The sequence below is a fragment of the Canis lupus genome, chromosome X (genome assembly GCF_048164855.1).
Source record: "Canis lupus baileyi chromosome X, mCanLup2.hap1, whole genome shotgun sequence".
In the NCBI taxonomy this organism is placed as follows: Eukaryota; Metazoa; Chordata; class Mammalia; order Carnivora; family Canidae; genus Canis; species Canis lupus.
In genome coordinates, this window is record NC_132876.1 from 110,106,267 (window position 1) to 110,132,234 (window position 25,968).

At 42.8% G+C, this 25,968-nt stretch overlaps 1 protein-coding gene across 7 annotated transcripts in view; it reads left to right on the forward strand.

Annotated features, from left to right (window-relative positions):
• The first annotated feature begins 4,689 nt into the window (after window positions 1–4,689).
• PHKA2 (phosphorylase kinase regulatory subunit alpha 2) overlaps window positions 4,690–25,968 on the forward strand; it is an 83,354-nt gene continuing 62,075 nt past the window's right edge. For 5 of the 7 annotated variants that reach the window (XM_072817560.1, XM_072817556.1, XM_072817559.1 and 2 more), the window contains exon 1: window positions 5,137–5,581. In XM_072817560.1, the coding sequence (XP_072673661.1) occupies window positions 5,504–5,581 (78 nt within the window). In that variant the 5' untranslated portion in view covers window positions 5,137–5,503. Of the gene's footprint in view, window positions 4,825–5,117; window positions 5,582–25,968 lie in introns of those variants that run through there. The other 2 variants (XM_072817564.1, XM_072817563.1) reach the window with 2 other exon arrangements.

The window sequence follows — 25,968 nt, forward strand, 5'->3', positions numbered from 1 at the left end:
GTTTGAAAGTTTTCACTGAAAAGGCGCCTGTGATCTTTCCCTGGGGGCGTGGCATGGGAGTGGCCTGATTAAGATGAATGTGATGGTGACATCTTCTGACAGACAGCAGACACACAGTGACTGTGAGGCTAGAGCAAGGTGCCTCCTCAAGAGATCAGTTTCTGAGATCTCTTCCTCATTTTCCCCTTACACTCTTCCAAGATTCCCTCTTTATTAACACATGTTGCCATTGGCCTACACAGCCCCACATTTGCATTCCCCCCTCCATGTCTCTGTGTCCTCAGGAAAGGATTAGGACTTTCTGGGGGAGCTGATTATTATGGGGGAGGCCCAACTTGGGGAAGCTGGCCTTGATTTGTAAGAGGTCTCTGAGATGTTATGCTCAGCTGCCTCAGAGATCTTGAGGATTAAATTGATGAGGAAGGTGGTGAGATACTTGAGATTTGGGTATGAGATCTCAGAGACCAAGACTCCTGGAGATGATGTAGTCAAAGTGTACCCCAAAGGATGCACAGTGTCCAGTGTTGTTTAGATCCTGTCCATGCCCTCTCATTTGTCCTATTGTGTTTTGTGTCTGGGCTCCGGTACCTTTTTTTTTTTTTTTTTTTTGAGGGCTGTGGTCCTTAAGCCAAATTCTCGTCTGTTTTTTTCACTTCTTGCAGATAAGGGGCAGGACAGAGAGAATGTTCCTGAGAAGCATCCTTCTTTGAGTTTAAAATTGGTCTCACAGGGGATCCATGGGTGGCTCAGCGGTTTAGCACCTGCTTTCAGCCCAGAGTGTGATCCTGGAGTCCCCATACCGAGTCCCGCATCAGGCTCCCTGCATGGAGCCTGCTTCTCTCTCTGCCTGTGTCTCTCATGAATAAATAAATGAACTCTTTAAAAAAACAATTGGTCTCACAATCTGAGACTCCACTGAAGGAGACAGAAATGCTAGTATGAGGAGGCAAGGAGCATCACAGCAGTGACCAGTATTTGACGAAGAATTTTCTCAGAACATTTGAGAAGTTTTTCCCAAAAACACACTGAAATCATTAATCCCACAGAGTAACTCTGAGCTTCAGTGAGCAGCATCAGGACTGTTCTCAGCAAAAATGGTGAAATGGCTTCATTTGGGATACTGGGTTGTATCTAATGAGGTCACCTAGAAAGCAGATTAGTTTGAAGGCCATTTTGGCAAAGGGCTAATTTACTGAATGAACAATTTACTGAATGGACAAGTGTGTAATCATTTTTTTCTCCATTTCTCCATTTTAAGGACTATTCAGTTTGTCTCTGCCTCAGCTCCAACTGATGCTGTTAGAGTCTGAAGGACAGGAAGAAGGAAAGACCAGATGGACATAAAAACATAATCTTTAATGGGCAGAATTCTTGTCAGTAGATTCTTTTTCTTTTTTCTAGGTACAGCATCAAAATGTTGGGGCACACAAAATTGAATACATTCTTCCAGAACATGTTCTTTTAAATATATCTATAGATTCTTCACTGAGAAGAAATCTTACATTTCCTGGTATCTCCACTCTTTACCTCTTAGTCTCAAACCAGCTACAGGAATCTGGAACAGAGACAAATTGTACATTCTTTAAAATATTGCAATGAAAATTATCTCTGGTCCACAAAGATTTGTCATGGAAATAACAAAATTTGGCAAATTGGTTCTTTTCAGAAAATTCATTCAGAATGGACCATCTCCTTTGTATCAGAGATGGAATGCTTTTATTTAGAGTAAAAAAATTGAGCCTTCCAGAAGAAACACTGGATGGTTTCTACCTTGGACACAGACATGTGGCTCTCTGGGAAAACTTCATTGGCCTAAGCCCCTGTGGTAGGACAATGAGGCAGACCCTCTGGATGAGGTCAGAGGAGTCTTATGTGGGTGGTACTACCCTGGAGTCCAGTTTTGGGCTTTCATGTTTACAAAGATCATGAATTGGTTTCAGAAACAATAACATATCCCATCATGTTCCATATCTGAATTTTTTTTTTAAGGTTTTATGTATTTATACAAGAGAGACAGAGAGGCAGAGGCATAGGCAGAGGGAGGAGCAGGTTCCCTGCAGGGAGCCTGACGTGGGACTCTATCCCAGGACCCTGGGATCATGACCTAAGCCAAAGGCAGACACTCAACCACTGAGCCACCCAGGTGCCCCCCATATCTGATTCTTGACAAATATTTGAGAAATGACTTGGAGACAGGTTTCTATTGGATCACAGCCAGAGAAAGGCTTCATGGATATGGAAACCAAGATACGGAAGTTTTGTATCTTAGGGACATAGGCCACTAAGATAGGAGTCTGACTTTTATATAGCACAGCTTATGGACCAAAATTTGCATGGAAATTTAAAAGCTAAAAAGTAGTAGCTTTCATTCTTGGTTTTATCCTTGAATTTCAAGCTTATGGAAAAAAATATAGCTTATTTGATAATATTTATTAAAGCATAGACCAAAGCTTAAGAATGTGGGCTAGCTATACACCAACAGAGGTGTATGTTGGATAGAAGAATTCACTAAGAATGAGATAAACTGAAAATGTTTCTATACTGAATGGAAATGCCAGGTAATGAGCAAAGGTTATCAGTTATTTCCCACTCTGGTTGCAAAATACATTCTTGAAGAAGCATTCAGGGTGAACAAAAACAGTAATGAAGCAATGATCCCAGCTTTTTGATGCAGAGTATATGAGCTCTAATAAGAGTACATATTCTGATTCCAAAAGAGACTTAATGGTGATAACTTATTGTCTAATTTTATTTACCCCTAGACCATTGCAAATTCTGCATGCAGGCACATCACATGGATTGCTACATTATTTAGGAGCCAAGAGTAAGAAAAAAGTATGTGAGATGATAAAGGGTTTGGTGCTTTAGTTGAGTGACATAGATTTATGGTATGGAATTTATAAAGTGAATTCGGTTAAGGGGACCCAGTTAGCAAGACTGATTTTCTTTCATTCATTTGACACTGAGTTACAACTATATGTTCAACACTGTTCCAGACACAGCAGGAGGGTTGTGAGGTATGGCTGATTGTATACTTCCGGAGTTGGGGAAGGTAAGGAAAAGGGGAGGTTTTCAAAAGAACTTTCATATGCTAAAGAGGACAAGATATTGGAGGCCTTGCCATGGACAAGTGAAGGTTATTTTTCCCTGTAGCAAGGCATTAAGACAATTGGGAGCTTCCTGGAGGAAGCCAGGCGTATCCCACCTGGGAGGGGGTGGTGGTTTGCAGGGTGTCAGATTGTGGTTTGTCTTCAGCTAGCCTTTTGGTCCCTCATCACCACCCTGAGATCACCACTGGAGCAGAAACCTAGAGTCAATCTCAGCCCCTAACTGACTGAGGCACCCAGGCGCCCCTCAAAGACTGAATGAGTATACAATCCAGTTAGAAAAGCATGCTTCATCTGAAAACAAAAATAACAACACTGTCCGATGTTAAATGAAAACAGCTATGATTTATGATCTTTTTTTATGAGCCAGGCATGATGCTAAGTGCTTTACATTCATCCCCTTGATGTTAGCCACCCTAGGAGGTAGGTGCTATTATCCCCATTTTACAGATGAGATTGAATTTCAAACAGCTGTGATGACATGCTAACGCTCACAACACTTGTCAGTGGCAGAACCCTGATTGGAATCCGAAACCTAAGTTCTTACAAACAAATTGTATGGAAATACAGAGAATGGGGAGGGCTTTTAGGAGTGAAGAACTGAGTTGGCCCTTAAAGTATAGGCTTCAGATAGGGCGAGGAGGAGTGGCCTACTAGGTAAGGCATATAGCAAATGCATGGAATCTAGCAGAATATTATATAAGCCGAGCCGCCCAGTGAAACATTTATTTTTTAAAATTTATTTGAGGGATCCCTGGGTGGCGCAGCGGTTTGGCGCCTGCCTTTGGCCCAGGGCGCGATCCTGGAGATTCGGGATCGAATCCCACATCAGGCTCCCAGTGCATGGAGCCTGCTTCTCTCTCTGCCTCTCTCTCTCTCTCTGTGACTATCATAAATGAATAAAAAATTAAAAAAAAAATAAAATTTATTTGAGAGAGCGAGAGAAAGCAGGAGCAAGGGGAGGAGGGACGGGGGGGGGGGGGGGCAGAGGAGAAGCAGACTCCCTGCTGAGCAGGGAGCAGGACAGGGGCTTGGTTCCAGGACCCTAGGACCCTGATCTGAGCTGAAGGCAGACGCTTCACCGACTGAACCACCCAGGCGCCCCAAGTGGGGCAGACCTTGTTGGAAAATGAACAGTGGGTCAAAGATTGAACTGTAGGCAATTAGCCGCTGCAAAAAACTGTAATGCCGATATCAAGTTGTAGGCCTGTAGGAGGTGAACTGCAGGCCTGACTTCCAATGCGCTGATCAGGGACAGGGGCTACAGGAGCCGGAGGGTGCAGCCGGGGGACCCTGCCCCGACCCCCCTTTTCCTTCCCTGAGGGGCCCCACAACTCGGCTTCTGCTCGGAGGCGGAGACGCTGCCAAATACAGAATTAAGATCGCGGCTGGCGGCCGCGGTGGGCGGGCCTACTTCTCCCGCCTCGGGTGACGTCGAGCGCCCATCCACGGAGCCTCCCGGCCGCTCGCGGAGGAGCCAGTGCTTTATCTCCGACTCGGCGGGTTCCGCTCCGCGGCGGGGGCGGGGCCGGGGGCGGGGCCGGGGGCGGGGCCACGGGCGCTGTGCTGAGCTCATCTCAGGGCCGGGCGGGGCCACAAGCGACAGTATTAGGGGCGTTCCGAGGCTCCGGAGGAGGGGTCCCCTTACCTCGCTCTTCGGGCCCGGCTCCGTGGGTTCCGCTCCGCGGCGGGGGCGGAGCTGGAGGCGGGATCAGAGGTGGGGCCTGGGGCGGACCCGGGGCGGGCCCAGGGCGTCCAGGTGGTCGCCGCGGAAGGACCTGTCCCCCCAGCCTCCTCTGCGGCCGGCGGTGGGGGGGAGGGGGTGGTAAGGGGCTCAGGGATGCAGTTTGCTTCCCGCCCGGAGCCAGGTTGTCCGCTACTCCCGTGGGCCACCCCCTTTTCTTTCCCCCTCAAGCCGCGACTCGGAGGGTTGCGTTCCGCGGCAGGGGCGGGGGCGGCGCCGGGGGCGGGGCGGCGCGGGGACTGCTGCAGGCGGCTAGGCTAGGGTTGGCGGCCCGCCCGGGGGCCTCCTCCACGCGGCTCGAAGCCGAGGAAGGCTCGACGGGGTCGTGGTTGCCTCCCGTCCCAAACCCGATTCCCCGCGTCTCCCGCGGGGCTGCCCGACATCCGCGGGCGTCGGGAGTGCGGCGGCCCTGGTCAAGGAGGGACCGCCCCCGCGCCGTGCAGAAGAGCGAAACTCTGGTTGGCTTGCTTTCCAGTCAGACTTTGGTTCTTTCATTTTAAAAAGTCTCGACCTCCCACCGGCGGGCTCCGTCCCAAGGACTAACCGAGGTTGCGAGTGTTTGGGAAGCAGGCCCGCTTGGCGGCCGCAGTTCGGGCGTCCCACCCACCTCTGCACAGCGCGTCGGGCGCCGCGGCCCGGGCAGCGCGCGGGCATGAGGAGCAGGAGCAATTCCGGGGTCCGCTTGGATGGCTACGCGCGGCTGGTACAGCAGACCATCCTGTGCTACCAGGTAAGGAAGGCCCACCCGAGCTGCCTTCTCGCGGCACCCATTCTCCTACCCGGTCCTGAGGCTTTGCAGTTAGCAGGTTTTCTCTTTAAATCCAGGGCGTGATCCTGGGGTCCGGGGATCGAGTCCCGCATCGGGCTCCCTGCGAGGAACCTGCTTCTCCCTCTGCCTGTGGCTCTGCCTGTCTCTGTGCATCTCTCATGAATAAATACATAAAATCTTAAAAAAAATAATCCAGTGCTTGTTGGCCAGTAACGGCCCCCACCCGCATTCTACCCCGGCCTCTTTCGGGGGACCGAAGGGCTGTGCCGCTACTCTTCACAGAATTCTTAAACCTGTGTTTGGGATCGAAGACCGAGCTCCACTGGTGCCCTTGGTACAAAAATGCATCTTTTTGCATTGACTGTTTTTTGGGGTGAGAGAGGACGTGTGTATAGGTTGGACAGAGCACGCTGAGGACGGTGAACTCGGGACTGCCAGGACAGTGGACAGGAGGGAAGAACTTCCAGAGGTTTGTCTCCTGCTCCTCTGGAATGTGGGGCAACTGCTGCTGTCCCTCCCATGAATTACCTTGTTAGAGACCCCCGTGCGAGGGCCTTAAAGATTACTCTGGTTGATATTTTACAGATGAAAAAACTACAGGCCAAAAAGATTACCCATGTAGTAGGGTCAGAGCCAAATGCACGTCTTCTCCCAAGTTCTAGGGGGACCTGTGAGGCTGCCCATGTGGTCTGAGAGGTATGAATATGCCTGCTGTTCTATGTTACTGGGCTAAAGTTATATATGGGTCCATCATGTAAGACCACTGGACTATTTTTATTCCCAGTGAAGACAGCAGCTATGTCCCTTTCCGTCAATCAGCAGCAACTATTAATAGGACCTCCCGTCAAAGAAGAAAGTAGCATTCCATGGTTAGAGGCTCAGCCCCCAAGTCAGGAACCATAGTCCCAAGCCACTGACCATTTTCCCTTCATAGCCAATTTCTCAGTCTTATTTCTTCATTCAGGAAATATTTATCGTGTACCTATTACATGCAAGACACTTCATCGGGTGCTGGGCTTACAATGAAGAAGAAACGCCTGTAGTGCAATGAGAATTATGCATGGGGTAGAAGTCCAGAGTCCTTTGAGATCCTTGGGGCCAGATGTGGTTTGCAAGTCAGAACAGGATTTTAGCAAGGTAATATACATATGTATTCTGTAATAACTGCCATGGGCAGCATCCCTTCATCAGACACATTTTTCTCACATCCGAGTGTGAATATTCACGCTGAGTAGGAAAAGTAAACACGTAGTTTCCTGGCAGTTCAGGTCACCATGCTTGCTGCAAACCTATGAAAACACTTCAGATTTTTCAGAGCTTACTGGCATTTCAAATTGCACTTGAAGGACTGTGGTCCTTATTGGGGGAGCTTAAGTCAGTTTGGAGAGCAGAGGTGGAGCCCTGGAAGAGATGACATTCAAGTTGAGAATTGAAGGAGTAGGGAGGCAAATGGTTACTTTTTGTCTGTTTGGAGTATATTGTAATTACTTCTACAAATTGTTTTACAATTCAAAGTGTTTCCCTTCATTACTGTGAGGGAAGGAACTGTAAGGAGAACTGATGAAGCTTCGGTCTTGTGTCACACACGTGCTTGTGTGCCCAGCTGTGCCTTGAATATCATGTTAGCCTTCACTCAACCTCAAGTCCTTGCCCTCATCTGTAAAATGGGGACAGGAACACCTGCCTCCATTGAGGTATTGGGAAGAAAAAATTAGTGCACAGTACATTGCCTGGCACCCAGCAGGCAATCAGTAAATAGTGCTGTTGGTGGTGTTAGGACTTTGACATAGGCCACACATACCTAGGCCACACGTCCTCACCTCATCACCCTGGGCCATGATATGCCCTTTCCTGAAGGCCTTGTTACAACTACTAATTGCTTTCTGGCCTGTAAACATAATTATGTCTGCCCATTGATGCAGTGAAATTCTTAAGCCCAGGCTCCTCATCAGTTTGTTCCTTTTGTGTTAAGCAGCGTTCCTGGCACATGAAAGGTACCATTAAGGGCTTGTTGATAAAATACTTCCCTCAGGCTCTGAGCCATTCTAAAGACCCAGCCATTGATCCAGGCTTGCTTTCTCTCAGGAGCAAAAGAACTGTCTTATTAAAGCAAATTTGCAGTGTTGGACTTTCCTCTCCAACATTTTAATGATTACAAAAAAGTTGTCTCAGCCTTTAGTTTGTATTTATTTTGGGGGTAGCTGGTGAGAAGCTCTCCTATTTGTCCTCTACTCGTGTGGCTGAGCAGGATCCTCCAAGTACAATTCTGCTGGGAAATCCCACACGTGTGCATTTGCAGACTCACACTCTGTACCCCCGCTCCCCCCGCCCATCCTGCCCCAACAGCTAATCTTCACAGTTGTAGATCCTTAACCCATTTAGAGTCTCATCATCTTTCTGTGTGATCTTAGATGACCCAACCACTCAAAAAATGGGCAGTTTTATGCGTGTTTAACCATAAAAAAAAAGTTTCTAGAATGTATGCTATATCTCCCTTTAGATATAGCATAGATCTGGATGTTTATGAGGTATTTTTCAGTGTCAGCTGGTACAAGCTCTGAATGGTTTGATTTGCTTTTAATTTTTTTAAGGATTATTTATTTATTTGAGAGAGGAGGAGGGAGCATGAGCGGGGGCGGGGCGGCAGGGCGTGGCAGCAGTAGTGCAGAGGGAGAGGAAGAAGCAGACTCCCTGGCTAGCAGGGAGCCTGGGGCTTGGGGCCTGGGATGGGATCCATCCCAGGACCTGAGATCATGACCTGAGCCAAAGGCTTAACTGACGGAGCCACCTAGGCACCTCTGGTTTGCTTTTTTAAGTTGATTCACTTCTTAGGCATCATTCAGTGTTAAATATGTCAAACTCCTAATTATTCTTCAGTTAGAGGCAATAGCGTGTCAACTAATTCCTTTTCTGTATCTGTGAATGAAAACAACTTTTTCCACTAGTCATTTGCCAAATATATTTGCTACCAAATATTATTTAAATATTTTTAATAAAAGATTTTATTTATTCATGAGAGACACAGAGAGAGAGACAGGGGCAGAGGGAGAAACAGGCTCCCCACAAGGAGCCGGATGTGGGACTTGATCCCAGGACCCTGGGATCATGACCTGAGCTGAAGGCAAACGCTCAAGCACTGAGCGTTCCTCTATTTAAATCTTTATGGCAAAGAAGAGAAGAGCTATGTTTATAAAAGGGTCCTTTTGCAGTTATGATTTTGTGTATACAGAGAGTATAACCAAGAATCCGACACTTAACCAACTGAGTCACCCAGGTGCCCCCAGAGGTTGAAAGTTTAGTTAGACAAGATATAGGCAGATGCTAAATGAGAAGAAACTGGTGTGATCATACTAATGTCAGACATATTTTGAAAATTAAAAAAAAAAAACTTGTTATTAGGAATAAAAAATGTTATGACTAAATGATAAAAGGATAATTCACCAAGAAAATAAAGCAGTTTTAAATCAGCAGAGTACAACAGCAGCTTCAAAATGTATGAAGCAAAACTTGACCTAACTGTAGAAGTTAACAAATCCATAATCATACCGAGCTTTTATATTCCCTGAAGATACTAATAGATCAAGCAGAGAAATAATTAGGACATAGAAAATTTGAGCACTATAAGAAAGAAACTCAATCAAGTGTACATACATAGAACTCTGCACCCCACCGATAGAAAATACATATTGTTTGAACCTTGCAAAGTTTGTCAAAAACTGATGACAAATTAGGGTATAAAGACAGTATCAAAAATACTGAAGTATCAACTTTATGAACACCAGAGTTTTTGCCAAAATGCTACAAAATTAGCAATAACAACTGCTAAATCTCCTCCAAATATATTTGGAATCTTACTAAGCCCACTTCTAAATATATCTAAATAGGGACGCCTGGGTGGCTCTGCAGTTGGGTGTCTGTCTTCCGCTCAGGGCGTGATCCCAGGATCGGGGATCAAGTCCCATATCTGAATCCTTGTGAGGAGTCTGCTTCTTCCTCTGCCTGTGTCTCTGCCTCTCTCTCTCTTTTTGTGTCTCTCATGAATAAATAAATAAAAGCCTTAAAAATATATGTAAATAGATCCTGGAGATATATGTCATGGATGTGTGTATGTGTGTGCATCTGTAAGAAAAAATTATAATGGAAATTATGAAATATCTAGAACCAAATGACAACAGAGGCATTCTAAAAAGAAATGAGATATAGCTAAAGTGGGATTTGAAATTTACCTTCTGAAGTAACTATTAGAAAAGAAGAGGGGCACCTGGGTGGCTCAGTGGTTGAGCATCTGCCTTCAACTCAGGTCGTGACCCAGGGGGTCCAGGGATGAGTCCTGCATAAGGTTTCCCGCAGGGAGCCTGCTTCTCCCTCTGCCTAGTCTCTGCCTCTCTCTGTGTGTCTCTTGTGAATAAATAAATAAAATCTTTTTTAAAAAGGGGGGGGGCAGCCCGGTGGCTCAGTGGTTTAGTGCCGCCTTCAGCCCAGGGTGTGATCCTAGAGACCCAGGATCAAGTCCCACATCAGGCTTCCTGCATGGAGCCTGCTTCTCCCTCTGCCTGTGTCTCTGCCTCTCTCTGTCTCTCTGTTTGTCGAATAAATAAATAAAATATTTTAAAAAAAGATTTGAAAATTAACCCAAGATTGAGAAAAGGATAACAGTGCAGCCAAGAAAACAGAAGAAAGGAACTAATACAGGAGCAAAAATTAAAGTAACACAATAAAGATTGAGAAAACCAAAAGCTGTTTTGTTTTTTGGTTTTGGGTTGTTTTTAGAAAGACTAACAAATAGGTAAACTCCTGGCAGGGTTGATAGGAGTTGGGGAGGAGGGACAAAAAACAATATTAGGAGAAAATGGAAAAATAACAATACTTTTTGGCAGTACATTTGGAAACGTTAAATGGACAGTTTTCTAGATCAGTGTTAGCAGTATTAAGAAAAAACTAAATCGTAATTAGACCTGTAACTATTAAAGAAATGGAATGAGTCACAAAAATTCCTAGTCCAAGATGGGTTTACAGACAAGAACGGAGGAACATTCAGAGGTTTACTTATTCATCTTCAGAGGTGAAGAAATTTGGCTTTTATTCTAAGGGGGAAGGGAAGCCACGAGAGTTTTGAGCAAACAAGTGACATCTGAATAATGTTTGAAAAGAATCATTCCACCAGCTGCATAGAATATTGTCTGTAAGGGGTCACGAAGCAAAAGCGGGATGACCAATGAAGAAGCTTCAGCAGCTGGAGCATGATGATTCAGACAAGGGTGGTTGCAGTGGAGACTACTGGGAGTGGTGGAATTCAGGGAAAATTTCGCAGACAACAGGATTTATTGGTGGATTGGTGGGTATAAGGTGTGTAGAAAAAAGAGAAGTCAAGAATGACTCCAGAGTTTTGGCTTGAGCAGCTGGTAGGATGGAATTGCTGTTTACTGAGATAGGGAAGACTGGAGGAGCAAATTTGAAGAGGAAGATAAGGAGTTTGTATTAAGTTTGAGGTGCTCATGAGGCATCCAAGTAGAAATGGGTAAGTAGGCAATTGAATATATCAGTCTCGAAGTAGGGGAGAGATCTGAGCTACAGATAAAAATCTGGGAGTTATATTGGTATGTGTTTATTTTTATTTTAAAGATTTTATTTATTCATGAGAGACACAGAGAGGCAGAGACATAGAGGGAGAAGCAGGCTCCCTACTGGGAGCTTGATGTGGGACTCGATCCCAGGACCCTGGGATCACAGCAGACACTCAACCACTGAGCCACCTGGGTGCCCTGTATATGGTGTTTAAAAGGTCATGAGGCTGGATGAGATAATAGGAGTGAGTGTAGTCACAGAAAAGATGATGTTCAAAGAGGAGCTTTACAAAAATGGAGAGATCCAGAAGATGAGCAGCTGCCAAGGAAGACTGAGGAGAGGCAGAGTGAGAATGACTGAAGCACAGTCCTTGAGTGAGAGGGATGAAGTGTAGTATGCACGTGGTGGGTGACCTTAAAGAGAAGCACAGATAGTTTATCCATCAAAACAACAAGGAAGGCGGGGTACATGGGCACCATGTTCTCTTTTGATTGTTTTTACTTTCAGTGAAACATAAGGCACAGTCCTCAGCCAAGAGTGCAGATAGGGAGGAGTTATTGGAGGTTGGAAGGGAGAGGAGTGGATATAAAATAGTCCTTCCTTCTAAAGGAAACCAGGCTCTCTGTGTGTGTCAGATAAATAAATTAAAAATCTTAAAAAAAAACAAACAAGAACAGGAATTTCTAATACAATAGTTGGACAGCACTGGGGGCCATTAATTTCCAGTGAGTTCCATCAGCAGGGCTGTTTTTCTCCCACCCCATTTTGCTGCACAGGCACAACCCCAGAGTAGGCAAAGAGATTTAACCCGAGTTGGGGTTTTGCTCATTGAGTACAGTGGAGTGCGAGGGATGCAGAAGATAAACAGATAATCCCCATCTTAAACTATTTCAGATAAAAAATAAACAGGGCTAACTCTTAACTCCTTTTATAGGGCCAACATCCCAAGATACCATAGGCAAATAAGATATAGTGAGGAATAATATTTACGGAGGAAATTCACTTACGAGTATTGATGTGAAATACAAAGCAAAATACTAATAAAGTGAATCCAGCAATGTATAAAAAATGCATCACAATCAAGTGGAGGAATACGAGGAAATCTATAAGAAAATCTAATGTAACTTACCACATTAATAAAAGAGAAAAATAGTTTTATCATCTCAGTAGGTATAGAAAAGCATCTGATAAAACTCAGCATCTAGAATGATTTTTTTAAAAAACACTTCTTAGGAAAAAAAACACTTCTTAGCAAACTAGGCATTCTAGGGAGTTGTATTATCCTGATAAAGGATAATGTTTTTTTAAAAAAAATCTACAAGCGGGTGCCTGGGTGGCACAGTTGGTTATCCGACTCAATTTCAACTCAGGTCATCATCTCAGGGTAGTGAGATTGAGCCCTTTGTCAGGTTCCATGCTCAGCACAGGGTCTGCTTGGGACTCTCTCTCTTCTCCCTCTCTCCCTCCCTGCCCCCCCTAAATCTTTTTTCTTTTAATCTGCAAACATAACTAATATATTGGCCAATAGTTAGAAAAATATCTTTAAAGTCAGAGACATCAAGGATCACCACTATCACTTCTATTCTGCATTGTAATTTTGACCCACTTAATAGACCTGGAAAAAAATGAGCAGGATAGAGATATTTGCAGATATAAATACCATAGAAAGCCCAAAACTACTGAACTAGGTTCTCAATTTTTGGAGTAAGTTTGGGGTGAATAATAAATGACAAATACAGAAGCTTAATCCTAAAAGTCTTTGGGGAACCAGCCACTTAAAGTTGATGGGATTTAAATATTAATCTTACTTGAGAGTGTGTTTCTATTTGATTAGGTAGCAGGTGATGTCATTGTTTAGCTTCTTGGTTTGTAAATATTCTCTTTTCATTACTTCTCTTAATAGCAAAGAGAAGTACCAGAACAACCAAAAAAATATGTTCAGTCCAAATGTCCTGCTTCATTGTTTCCCTTTAATTAAGTTGACCCCCTTTCTCATTTATAGTGATTTTATATATTTCTATGATCATATTCTGTAATATAAACAAGAATTCCACAGAAGAGGAAACTAATAAACATGTGAAATGATGGCTCAATCTCATTAGTAACCCGAAAAAGTAAAGTAGCTCAAAACAATAAATTCAGACTGACAGTTGGGCAGCAGTTTCAAAGCATAATTCTAAGTGTTGACAAGGTTGTAGAGAAGGGGCAATTCTCATAAACTATTCATGGGAAGAGGTATTAGTTAAGGTAGGCCAACTGCTATAACCAAGTCCAAAATTTCATTGAATAAACATGGAAGTTTATTTCTCATACAACAGCCCAGTGTAGGTTTGGGTCAGTAAGGGTGTCATCTAGAGATCTGGGTACCAGTGGCTCTGCCATCTTCAATGTGCGGCTCCTGAGGTCACCCTGGATGTCAACATCCATCTAGTGGATCAGAAAAGAGTACAGAAGATTGTTCAAGGGAGAGTTTTATGGCCAAGGCATGGAAATTCCCTTCACTTTCACTCATATTCTTTTGGCTAGAACTCAAACATGTGGCCACATCTAACTATAAGGGAGGATGGGAAATGTAGTATACCTGAAGGCCTAAGAAAGAGGAAATTCAATTAGTGATTAGTAGTCTATGCCATAGAATGTGAGTTACAGATGGTTAATTGGTATAGTCATCTTGGAAAACATTTGGGAGATACTGGTGAAATTGAAGCTATGCATATGTATAACCTAGGAGGTCCGTATGTAGCTGTATATGCTAATGATGTGCTTTTACCCAAGGAGACATGTACAAGGACATTTGTTGAAGCATGTTTGTAAAAGCAAAAAATTAGACACAACCTAAATGTTCATCATTATGGGACTAGACAAATAAAGATCTAGCCACATAATAGAATACTATATAGCAGTAAAAATGAGTGACCTAGACTTACATGTATCAAGTTGGATAGCACTCAGAAATTTAAAGTTGAGTGAAATAAGCAAGTTCTAGAAGGATAAGCAGAGTATGCTACAATGTGTGTAGAACTTTAAGAACGCTGCACATAATATTCTTTCTTGCTTAGGGACACATACTTGTAAGAATTTCTAACACACGGACAGGAAAAGTACACTCCAACTTTGAAGTAGTATAGCAGTTCTCAGGAGTGTGGTCCCCAGATCCCTTAGGATCCCTGAGCCTTTTTAGTGCTGAGAGATGGTTGTCTGCTCCATGTGTTGATTGGAGAAAGCAAGCACCAAATGGATAATATTTTTTCCTTCCTGATACAATTCAGAGCCCTGCTTTTTTTCTTCTTTAAGGTTTTATTTATTTATTCATGAGAGACAGAGAAAGAGAGGCATAGACACAGGCAGAGGGAGAAGCAGGCTCCATGCAGGGAGCCTGATGCGGGACTTGATCCTGGGACTCCAGGATTACGCCCTGGACTGAAGGCAGGCGCTAAACCGCTGAGCCACCCAGGGATCCCCCAGAGCCCTGCTTTTTTACCTTCTACTTCCAACTCTTTTTTGGGTGCCAAGAGCAGGGCTTTTGCTGCACCCTTTTTAGGACAGCTTTTAAATATTTTAGTGCCAGACAGAAACATTTGAGTAGGGTGCCTGAGTGACTCAGTTGGTTAAGTGTCTGCCTTAGGCTCAGGTCATGATCCCAGGGTCCTGGGATTGAGTCCCGCATCAGGACTGCTTCTCCCTTCCTCTCTGCCCCTCCCCCTGCTCATCCTCTCTCTCTCTCTCTCTCTCAAATAAATAAAATCTTTTTAAAAAATTTGAGTAATTGAAAAAAATCCTTAAATGTTCTATTTATAGGGCCCTGTATAACCCGTATGGGGAGAGATTTAGAATTGTTTCATGTTTTGCAGGGATCCAAAAGATCATCTACTTAGATCACCTAGATCCCTTTTGCAGGTAAAGAATTCAGCCAAGAGTTGAGGGGACCTTTTTCAAGGTCATTCTTCTGGTGAGCTGACAGCCCTGTGATAAACACTGTGTCTTGTTGGAAACAGGCCAGAGGAATGGAGAGAAATACTTTGGATACACTAGGTTGCTGTGAACACCAAATAAAATTGTAGTCTCCTTATTTTTATGTTAAAATAGTGAACCTTTAATAGGCTCTTTCTTTAAATACTGTGAGGCAGATGTGATATTTATTTCACTCTATTAGTAAAAGTCACAAACGGGATCCCTGGGTGGCGCAGCGGTTTGGCGCCTGCCTTTGGCCCAGGGCGTGATCCTGGAGACCCGGGATCGAATCCCACGTCGGGCTCCCAGCATGGAGCCTGCTTCTCCCTCTGCCTGTGTCTCTGCCTCTCTCTCTCTCTCTGTGTGACTATCATAAATAAATAAAAATTAAAAAATAAAAAAATAAAAAAAAAATAAAAGTCACAAAGTTGAAAATAAATAGTGATGCCCACAGCTGTCCTGTTTGGGGGAGACGTTACTAGGGTAGCAGCCAGTAATCCCTTGATACCTCAGACTTGAGGGGTTGGCCAGGAGGATCCTATCAATCCCACTGAGTTTGTGTTCTGTCAGTTTTCAAAACACCAGGCTAAGGACTGACATCTCAGTAATCCACCACCTTGCAACACGGATTGGCCAGAGAGGCAAAGAAAGAAAATGTCGTAAGACAGTGGTAAAGTCATTTATACATTTGATGGTAGCTAAGGGGCCTACACAGTTTCTGTAAGTTTTGAAAGTTTTAACAAGAGCACTGGGATCTGGAATGAAGCTGGAACACAGCTGGATTGAAGTAGATGCCTGCAAATGGCTCCGCTTGGCTCCTGACCCACTTTATTTCTCTGCAAGCCATCCTTCAGTCAAATGAGATGGTGCAAATGCCTAGGCCCAGGGCACCTTGTAGCTTCTGCAGTATTTGTAAACCCAGAGGGGGAAATTCGGATAAGCAGCAATTTAGCAAAAGACATAATTCGAAAGTGGAAGTTGTACACCTGTGATCTCCTTAGGTAAAAACGGTAAAGCTGCTGCATGTTTGAGCTTAAGTCTTCAGCATTATTCTCTGAATGCCCAAGGTTTACGTATCAAATTATACAAAACCTGTCTTTTAAACTAATGGAAAAAGAGGGTGTTACACAGCCTGTAGTCTCAATTACAAATACAATCTTTTTTTTTAACATTTTAAAGGAAATTTTATTTATGAGAGGCACATAGAGGCAGAGACACAGGCAGAGGGAGAAGCAGGATCCCTGTGGGGAGCCCGATGTGGTACTGGATCCCAGGACGGGGATCATGCCCTGAGCCGCAGGCAGATGCTCAACCGCTGAGCCACCCAGGCATCCCTAAAGAAAATTTTAAGTAGACACCACACTGATGTGGGGCTTGAACTCACGACTGGGAGATTAAGAGTCACATGCTCTACTGACCAAGCCAGCCAGCACCCCAGATGTAATCATTTTAAAACAAAGGCTATTGGAGGGGCACCTGGTTGGCTCAGTTGGTTAAGCATTTGCTTTCAGTGCAGATCATGATCTCAGGGTCTTGGGATTGAGCCCTGTATTGGGCTCCCTGCTCAGCAGGGAGTCTGCTTCTCCTTCCCTCCCAAATAAAAATAAAATCGTTAAAAATTAAAAAAAAAAATAAAACAAAGGCTATTGGAGCTCCCACTTAAGAAAAACATCTCAAGTCCAAGGCAATGCCCTTCCCTATCCCCGTTAATATTTTAAGCGGTGGTTGCTAGAATAAAATTTCAGCACAACAAATGAATTTAACCAGTTTTTGGAGTTTTTATAATAGAATTTGCTTCCTGTGGTTTGGTTTACCAACATGGGATGTTGGTGAGTAATCATCTATTTTCAACATTTGTCCTAGTCTCTTGTAGGTATTTCATTTGAATAATTGAGTTGTACTTTCCTGTCTTGGAGCTGACCAAGGCAGTTACACGTACTTAGCCATTCTTAATCTAAAGGGAAAAGGACTGAGGGTAAGGCCTCTGACCTGTCTATAGGAAAGGGAGGAGAGGGGAGGCTTCACAGAGGAGTAAGCATGCGGAGAGGCATTTGCCATGAGGGCACTACAGGTGCACAGGCTTGGAAGTGTTGAGAGCAGAGTGTGTGCAGGGAGCTTGAACTTGGGTTTGGGGTCAGGGCTAAGGAGGAAGTGTCAGGTGATGACACTGGATGTGAGAGGAAGAGCCTGCACCTGCTGAGCCTTATATGGCAATCTAAAAGACTCAGGTTCTGTTTTATAGGATTGGAGAATTCTGAGCAGGGCAGTGAAGTCTTGAGATTCTAGTCCTTTCTGGGACCTTCCTTTGTAGAGGATGGATTGGAAGGAACCAGTATTAGAGTCAGGACGATCAGTAAGGAGCTATTGCAGTCTTCTTGTGGGACAGAGGTGGGGGAGGAGGGGATTTATATACCCTGTGCCATTTTTGGTGCATAGGCCACATTCATCTCTGTGCCCTCTAGCTAGAAATTGAATTGCACAATGTTAAATACTTTGGTTCTGTTATCAAGCATATGTATTTTGCTTTAATATTGCCTCAACTTGGATGTCTTTAATAGCATCAAATAAATGTTTTTATGGTATCTAGTTCACTGTGGCCATTTAAACATTCATGGTTATATTTGTTAGGATTCTTTCAGGTGTAAATGACTGAAACCCACCTCAAACAGCCCTTAAGCACAAAAGAGAATTTACTGTTCAAATAACTGAAAAATCTAAGGGATTGTTCTGGATTCAGGGATGGCTGGGTTCAGGACCTCAAATGATCAAGTATGTCTCTGCATTGTTTGGCCTGCTTTGCCTTGGGGTGGGCTTTATTCTCTGGCAGACTCATCCCATGTGGTACCAGAGGTGGCCCCTTGGCAGCTCCAGGTTATATTCTTTTAGAATGGTGGCCTCTGCAAAAAGAAAGCTCTTTCTTTTAATTTTTTTAAATTTTTTTTATGATAGTCACAGACAGAGAGGCAGAGACACAGGCAGAGGGAGAAGCAGGCTCCATGCACCGGGAGCCCGATGTGGGATTCGATCCCGGGTCTCCAGGATCGCGCCCTGGGCCAAAGGCAGGCGCCAAACCGCTGCGCCACCCAGGGATCCCAAGAAAGCTTTTTCTATAGTGGTTCCAGCACATGTCCTGACTGAGGGTGCCTCTCAGTTGATCCAGCGTGGGTTGTGTGCTCATCCCTGAACTGTGCCTAGATCGGCCAGGCATGGGTCACATGCCCTTCCCTGAAGCTGGGGCTGGGGTCAGTGGCAGGCAGTGATGGGTCAGCCCCACCAGAATCATACTGAGTCAGAGTAGGGGAAATTATAGGCCATTACCAGAAAACGTGGAACAGGTGCTGGATAGGCAGAGGCAACAGTGTTTCCATTAGGGTGGGGATGAACTGAGGGGCCTAAGGAGGCTCATGCTCTCCAATCTGCTTTGAACCCTCTTTTTTATAGGAAGAAAAACCAAAGCACAGAGAAGTTACATAATTTGCCAAAGGTCACATAGCTAGTAAGTGGCAGAGCAGAAATTTGAACCCAGGTGTGTCTTATGCAGAGTAGTGTCCATGCCCTTAGCCACTGCATTAGACACTATACTTCTTGTGTGGGTGGCCCTCAGGCTCCTGCCCAGATGATGCCAGACTGAGACCACATTACCGACAACCCTGTCCATTCTATTTTGAAAATTCTAAATGTTAAGAAGTTCTTTTTTTTAAGATTTATTTATTTATTTATGATAGAGAGAGAGAGAGAGGCAGAGACACAGGAGGAGGGAGAATCAGGCTCCATGTGGGGAGCCCGACGTGGGACTCGATCCCGGGACTCCAGGATCGTGCCCTGGCCCAAAGGCAGGCACTAAACCGCTGAGCCACCCAGGGATCCCCATGTTACGAAGTTCTTATGTTGAGTTGAAATCTGATTTGAGTTTTAGTAAGTGAGAAAATTGAATCCGTCTTTCAGAGGACAACCTTTCAGCTCTTTGAAGATGCTAACTTTCTCTCCCTTAAGCCTTCTCTAAACACCCATATTCTTCCCCTGTTCCCGTGAAATTTGGCTTTTAGTCTATTCACATCCCAAATTACCCTCTAGGGACAGTCTAGGTCATGGATGTCCATTTTATTTTTTTTATTTTAGTTTTTAATTTTTATTTTTTTGGAGGGAGGGGCAGAAAGAGAACATTTTAATTGAACAGGTTCCACACCTAGTGTGGAGCCTGATGTGGGGCTCAATCCCACAACCCTGAGATCATGACCTGAGCCAAAATCAAGAATTGGATGCTTAACTGAATGAGCCACCCAGGTTTCTGCTGTGCATACTTGACTTGCTTCTTCAAGTTCCCAAAGAAAGACTGAATAGAAGAATGTGCATAATAATAAAGCAAGCTTTCTTAAAGGATAATTATTTGTGTTAACTATGCATAATACAAATGTATGTAGATAGATAATATCTATACTTTTAACTATCTTTGAAAAGGTATTTTAGACTATAAATTAGTAAAAATATAATCTTTATTGTACATTTGTTTATTTATCTAAGTAGACCAGGACCTCTAGAGTGGTGAACAAAAAAGACAGACTTTTCCCTTAGAAAGCTTAAAGCATGAGAACAATTCTAAGATTGTTACAGGAAGATATCCCATGTTCATGGAGTAGAAGATAATATGATGGAGGTAGCAGTACTCTCCAAAGTGATCTACAGGTTTAAGACGATCCTATCAAAATCTCAGCTGCTTTTTTGTAGAAATTAACAAGGTGATCCTAAAATTCATTTGGAAATGCAAGGGATCCAGAATCTTGAAAAAGAAGAACAAAGTTGAAAGACTCACATTTCCTGATTTCAAAACTTGCTAGAAAGCTGACAGTAATGAAGACAGTGTGGTGCTGGCCTAAGGATATAGACATACGGATCAATGGAACAAAAGGGAACAGAATTGTGAGTTCAGAAATAAACCACCACATTTATGGTCAGGTGATTTTCTACAAGACTGTTAAATGGAGACAGAATACTGTTTTCAACAAATGGTACTGGGACAATTAGATATCCACATGCAAAGCAATGAATGGACCCCTTTCTTGTACCATATATAAAAATGAACTCAAAATGGATCATAAACTTAAACGGAAGAGCTAAAACATAAAACCCTTAGAAAAAAATGCAAGAATAGATCTTCCTGACTTTAGGGGAAGCAAAGGCTCCTTAGTACATTAACAAGAGCACAAGCAACAAAAGAAAAAAAATAGATAAACTGGACTTTATAAAAAATTGCTATTGTACTGCAAACCATACCATTAAAGTGAAAAGACACCCACAGAATGGGAGAAAATTGCAAATCACATATACGTTAAGAGACTTGACTTAAGAATACCTAAAGGACTCTTAAAATTCAATATTAAAAGATAAACATATCAATTTAAGAATTGAGAAAGGATCTGAATAGACACTTCTCCGGAAGTGATATACAAATGACCAATGAAAAGATGCTCGTATTACAAACTGTCCAGGAAATGCAAATCAAAACCACAATTGAGATTACCATTTCACACCTAGTAAGATAGATGCAATCAAAAAGACAGGGACGCGTGGGTGGCTCAGCAGTCGGGCACCTGCCTTCGGCTCAGGTCGTGATCCCGGGATCCAGGATCAAGTCCCGCATCAGGCCCCCTATGGGGAGCCTGCTTCTCCCTCTGCCTATGTCTTTGCCTCTCTCTCTCAGTCTGTGTCTCTCGTGAATAAATAAATAAATCTTTTAAAAAAAAGATAAATTCTGAAAAGGATATTGAGATATTAGAACCCTCGTACATTGCCAGTGGAAATTTAAAGTGGTGTAGTCTCTTCGGAAAACAGTTTTGCAATTCCTCAAAATGTTACGCTTAGAGTTGCCACATAACCCGGAAATTCCACTCTTAGGTTGATAACCAAGAGAACTGAAAACATACATCCACCCAAAAACTTATAAATGAGTGTTCATAGCAGCATTATGTACAATATCCCCAAAGTGGAAGCAACCAAAATGTCCATCAATTAATGAGTGGGAACACAAAATGTACTATGTCTATACAATGGAATATTAGTTGCAATAAGAAGGGATGATGTACTGATACATCTACAACACAGACCTTGAACACATTATGCTAATTGAAAGAAGCTGGGCACATAAAAGATCACATATGGCATGAGCCTATTTATACAAAATCTCCAGAACAGGCAAATCTTTAGGGACAAAAAGTAGATTAGTGGTTGCCTAGGTCTGGGGGATTGAGGGTTAGGGACAGATGGGAAATGACTTTTAAAAGGTACAGGGTTGGGCAGCCCGGGTGGCTCAGTGGTTTAGTGCCGCCTTTGGCCCAGGGCCTGATCCCTGAGACTCGGGATTGAGTCCCACGTCGGGCTCCCTGCATGGAGCCTGCTTCTCCCTCTGCCTGTGTCTCTACCTCTCTGTGTGTCTCTCATGAATAAATAAATAAAATCTCTAAAAAAAAATTGAGCTGCCTTAAACATGCATGTAAAGTACTCTCTATCTCTAGAGTAAATATTCAGGAGCAGGATTGCTGGATTGTTGGATAAGTGTTCAAGTTTATTAAAAATTGCCAAACTGTTTTCTAGAGTGGCACCACCGTTTTTGCATTCCCACCAGCAAAGTATGAGGATTCTAGTGGTTCTGCATCTCTGTCAACACTCAGTATTGGCAGTATTTTTAATTTTAGACATCTTAATAGGTATGTAGTGGTATCTCATAGTGGTTTTAATTTGTATTTACTTAATAGCTAATGATATTAGCCTTTTATGTGCTTATTTGTCAATCATGTCCTGTTTGGCAGTGTGTTCAAGTTTTTTGTTTGTTTTTACCAATTTTTAAATTAGGTTGTTTGTGTTCTTACTGTTGCATTTTGAGAGTTCTTCATATATTCTGGATACAGTTCTTTTGTTGCGTATGCAACTTGGAAGTAGTTTCTTCTAGTTTGTAGGTTGTCTTTTTTTTTTTTACAGATTTTATTTTATTTTTAAGGTTTTATTTATTTACTCATGAGACACAGAGAGAGAGACAGAGACACAGGCAGAGGGAGAAGCAGGCTCCATGCAGGGAGCCCGACGTGGGACTCGATCCCAGGTCTCCAGGATCACACTCTGGGCTGAAGGCGGCACTAAACTGCTGAGCCACCTGGGCTGCCCAAGATTTTATTTATTTATTCATGAGAGACACAGAGAGAGAGGCAGAGACATAGGCAGAGGGAGAAGCAGGCTCCTCGCAGGGAGCCCGACGCGGGACTTGATCACGGGACCCCAGGATCATGTCCTGGACCGAAGGCAGGCGCTAAACCACTGAGCCACCCAGGGATCCCCCTGTAGGTTGTCTTTTTATCTCTCTCTCTTTTTAAAAATATTTTATTTATTCACGAGAGAGACAGAGAGAGAGAGTGGCAGAGACATAGGAAGAGGGAGAAGCAGGCTCCCTGTGGGGAGCCAGCTGTGGAAATCTATCCCAGGACCCCAGGATCAGGCCCTGAGCCAAAGGTAGATGCTCAACTGCTGAGCCACCCAGGCGTCCCTCTTATCTGTTAATAGTGTCCTTCATAGAGCAAAAGCTTTTACTTTTGCTGATGTCTAATTTATTGATTTTTTTTCTATGGATTGTGCTTTTGGTTCCATGTCTAATTCTGCCTGTGGGTCATGAAGGTTTTTCTTCTAGGTTTACCTATAAAAGTTTTAGAAGTTTCCATTTAACATTTAGATCTGTGATTCATTGTGAGTTAACTTTTGTATAGAGTATAAGATTTAGATATAGAGAGTCATATTCTTGCATATGGATGTCCAGTTTTTCCAACAATATTTTATTTTTTATTTTTTTTTAAATTTTTATTTATTTATGATAGTCACAGAGAGAGAGAGAGAGAGAGAGAGAGAGCGGCAGAGACATAGGCAGAGGGAGAAGCAGGCTCCATGCACCGGGAGCCCGACGTGGGATTCGATCCCGGGTCTCCAGGATCGCGCCCTGGGCCAAAGGCAGGCGCCAAACCGCTGCGCCACCCAGGGATCCCCTCCAACAATATTTTAAAAGTTTTTTCCATTATGTATCTTTTATTCTACTCATTACTTTTGGTATTTGCTTTGTTTTATAACCATGTTAACAACTATTTTGACATCTAAGGTTTACTATTTTTGTTTACTCACCTAACATTTTAAAAAATACATCTTTTTATTATTTTCATTCTTTCCTTGAGTGGCTGCAATATTTGAGTATTGACATACAATGTTATATTAGTTTCAGGTGTACAGCATAATGATTGAATAGTTATGTATATCACAAAATACCACAGTAAGTCTAGTTACCATCTGATGCCATACAAGATTTTTTTACAGTATTGCTGACTGTATTTCCTATGCTGGACTGTTCATCCCTGTGACTTATTTATTTTATAACTGGAAGTTTGTGCCTCTTAATCCCCTCCACCTATTTCACGCATCCTCCCGCCCCCTGCCCCTCTGGCAACCACCAATTTGTTCTTTGTGAATGAATCTGTTTCTATTTGTTTTTGTTTTTTAGATTCTACATGTAAGTGAAGTCATATTGTATTTGTCTTTCTCTGTCTGACTTCACTTAGCATACTACCCTCCTAGGTCCATCCATGTCACAAATGGCACAATATCATTCTTTTTTATGGTGAGTAGTAGTCCATTATACATGTATATACTGCATCTTCTTTATCCATTCACTTATCACTTGAATTGCTTCCATATCTTGGGTGTTGTAAATAATGCTGCAGTAACATAGGAGTGCATATATCTTTTTTTAATAAGTGTTTTCATTTTTGGGGGGGGAATGCAGTAGTGGAGTTACTAGATTATATGGTATGTCTATTTTTCATTTTTTGAGGAATCTCAGTACTATTTTCCACAGTGGCTGTACCAATTAACATCCCACAAGTGTTCCCTTTTCTCCATATCCTTGCAAATACTTGTTATTTCTTTCGTTTTCATACAAGCCATTCTAACGGGTATAAGGTGATCTCATTGTGGTTGGATTTGCATTTCCCTGGTGATTAGTGGTGTTGAGCATCTTTTAATGTGTCTGTTGGCCAGCTGTATGTCTTCCTTGGAAAAATTTCTATTCAGATCTTTTTCCCATTTTTATATCAGGCTATTTGTTTTTTGTTATTGAATTGTATAAATTCTTTTTATATTTTGGATATAAACCCCTTATTGGATATATTATTTTCAGATATCTTCTCCCATTCAGTAGGTTGCCTTTTTATTTTGTTGTTTCCTTCACTATGCAAAAGCTTTTTGTTTTGATGTAGTCCTAATAGTTTATTTTTGCTTTTGTTTCCCTTGCCTAAGGAGACCTATTCGTAAACATGGTGCTAAGGTTAGTGTCCAAGTGATTATAGTCTATGTTTTATTTTAGGAGTTTTATGGTTTCAGGTCTTGTGTTTAAGTCTTTATTTCAAGCTACTTTTTATGTATGGTATAAAAAAAAGTGGCCCACTTTAATTCTTTTGCATGTAGCTGTCCAGTTTTCCCAGCACCATTTATTGAAGAGACTGTCTTTTCCTCATTGTATATTCTTGACTTCTTTGGTGTGGATTAGTTGACTGTATAATCTTGGATTTATTTCTGGATTCTCTATTCTGTTCTATTGATCTATAGGTCTATTTTTGTGCCAGTACCATACTGTTTTCATTACTATAGCTTTGTAGTATATATTGAAATCTTGGGTTGTGATACCTTCAGCTTTTTCTTTCTCAAGATTACTTTGGCTCTTTGGTGTCTTTTGTGGTTCTAAAGAAATCTTAAGATCTTTTGTTTTAGCTTTGTGAAAAATGCTACTGGTATTTTTTTTTCTTTAGGATTTATTTGTTAGAGCACAAGTAGAGAAGGGGCAGAGGGAGAGAATCTTCAAGCAGACTCCATGCTAATTGGGGAGCCCGACACAGGGCTTAATCTCATGACCCATGAGATCATGACCTCGCCCGAAACCAAGAGTTAGATGCTTAATCAGCTGAGCCACCCAGGCACCCCAAATGCTATTGGTATTTTGATAGGAATTGCATTGGATCTGTAGATTGCTTTGAGTAGTGTGGGCATAAATTTAATTTAATTAACTTAATTCTTCCAAACCATGAGTATGGTGTATCTTTCCATTTGTTAGCATGATTTAGTTTTGGAAAGTTGTGTGCTTCTAGGAATTTATTAATTCCTTCTTGTTTATCTAATTTGTTGGCATATAATTTTTCATAATATTCTCTTACTACCTTGCATTTCTGTGTTCCAATGCATTTATAAAAAGACTGTCCTTTTGGGGCAGCTGGCTGGATCAGTCAGTAGAGCATGTGACTCTTGATCTCAGGGTTGTAAGTTTGAGCCCCATATTGGGTATAGAGATTACTTAAAAATAAAATCATTTTTTTAAAAAAGTTGTCCTTTCCCTGTTTGTCTTTAGACTTTTATCAAAAATCAATTTGTAGGGCAGCCCAGGTGGCTCAGCGGTTTAGCGCCGCCTTCAGCCCAGGGCCTGATCCTGGAGACCCGGATTGAGTCCCACGTCAGGCTCCCTGCATGGAGCCTGCTTCTCACTCTGCCTGTGTCTCTGCCTCTCTCTCTATCTATGTCTCTCATGAATAAATAAATTCATGAGTGTCTGCCTCTGGCTCAGGGCCTGATCCCAGGGTCTGGGATCGAGTCCCACACTGGGCTCCTTGCAGGGAGACTGCTTCTCTCTCTGCCTATGTCTTTGCCTCTCTCTCTGTGTCTCTCATGAATGAATAAATAAAATATTTTTAAAAATCAATTTGTCATATTTGTATGGATCTATTTCTAGACTCTCTGTTCTAGCCACTATGTATGCATCC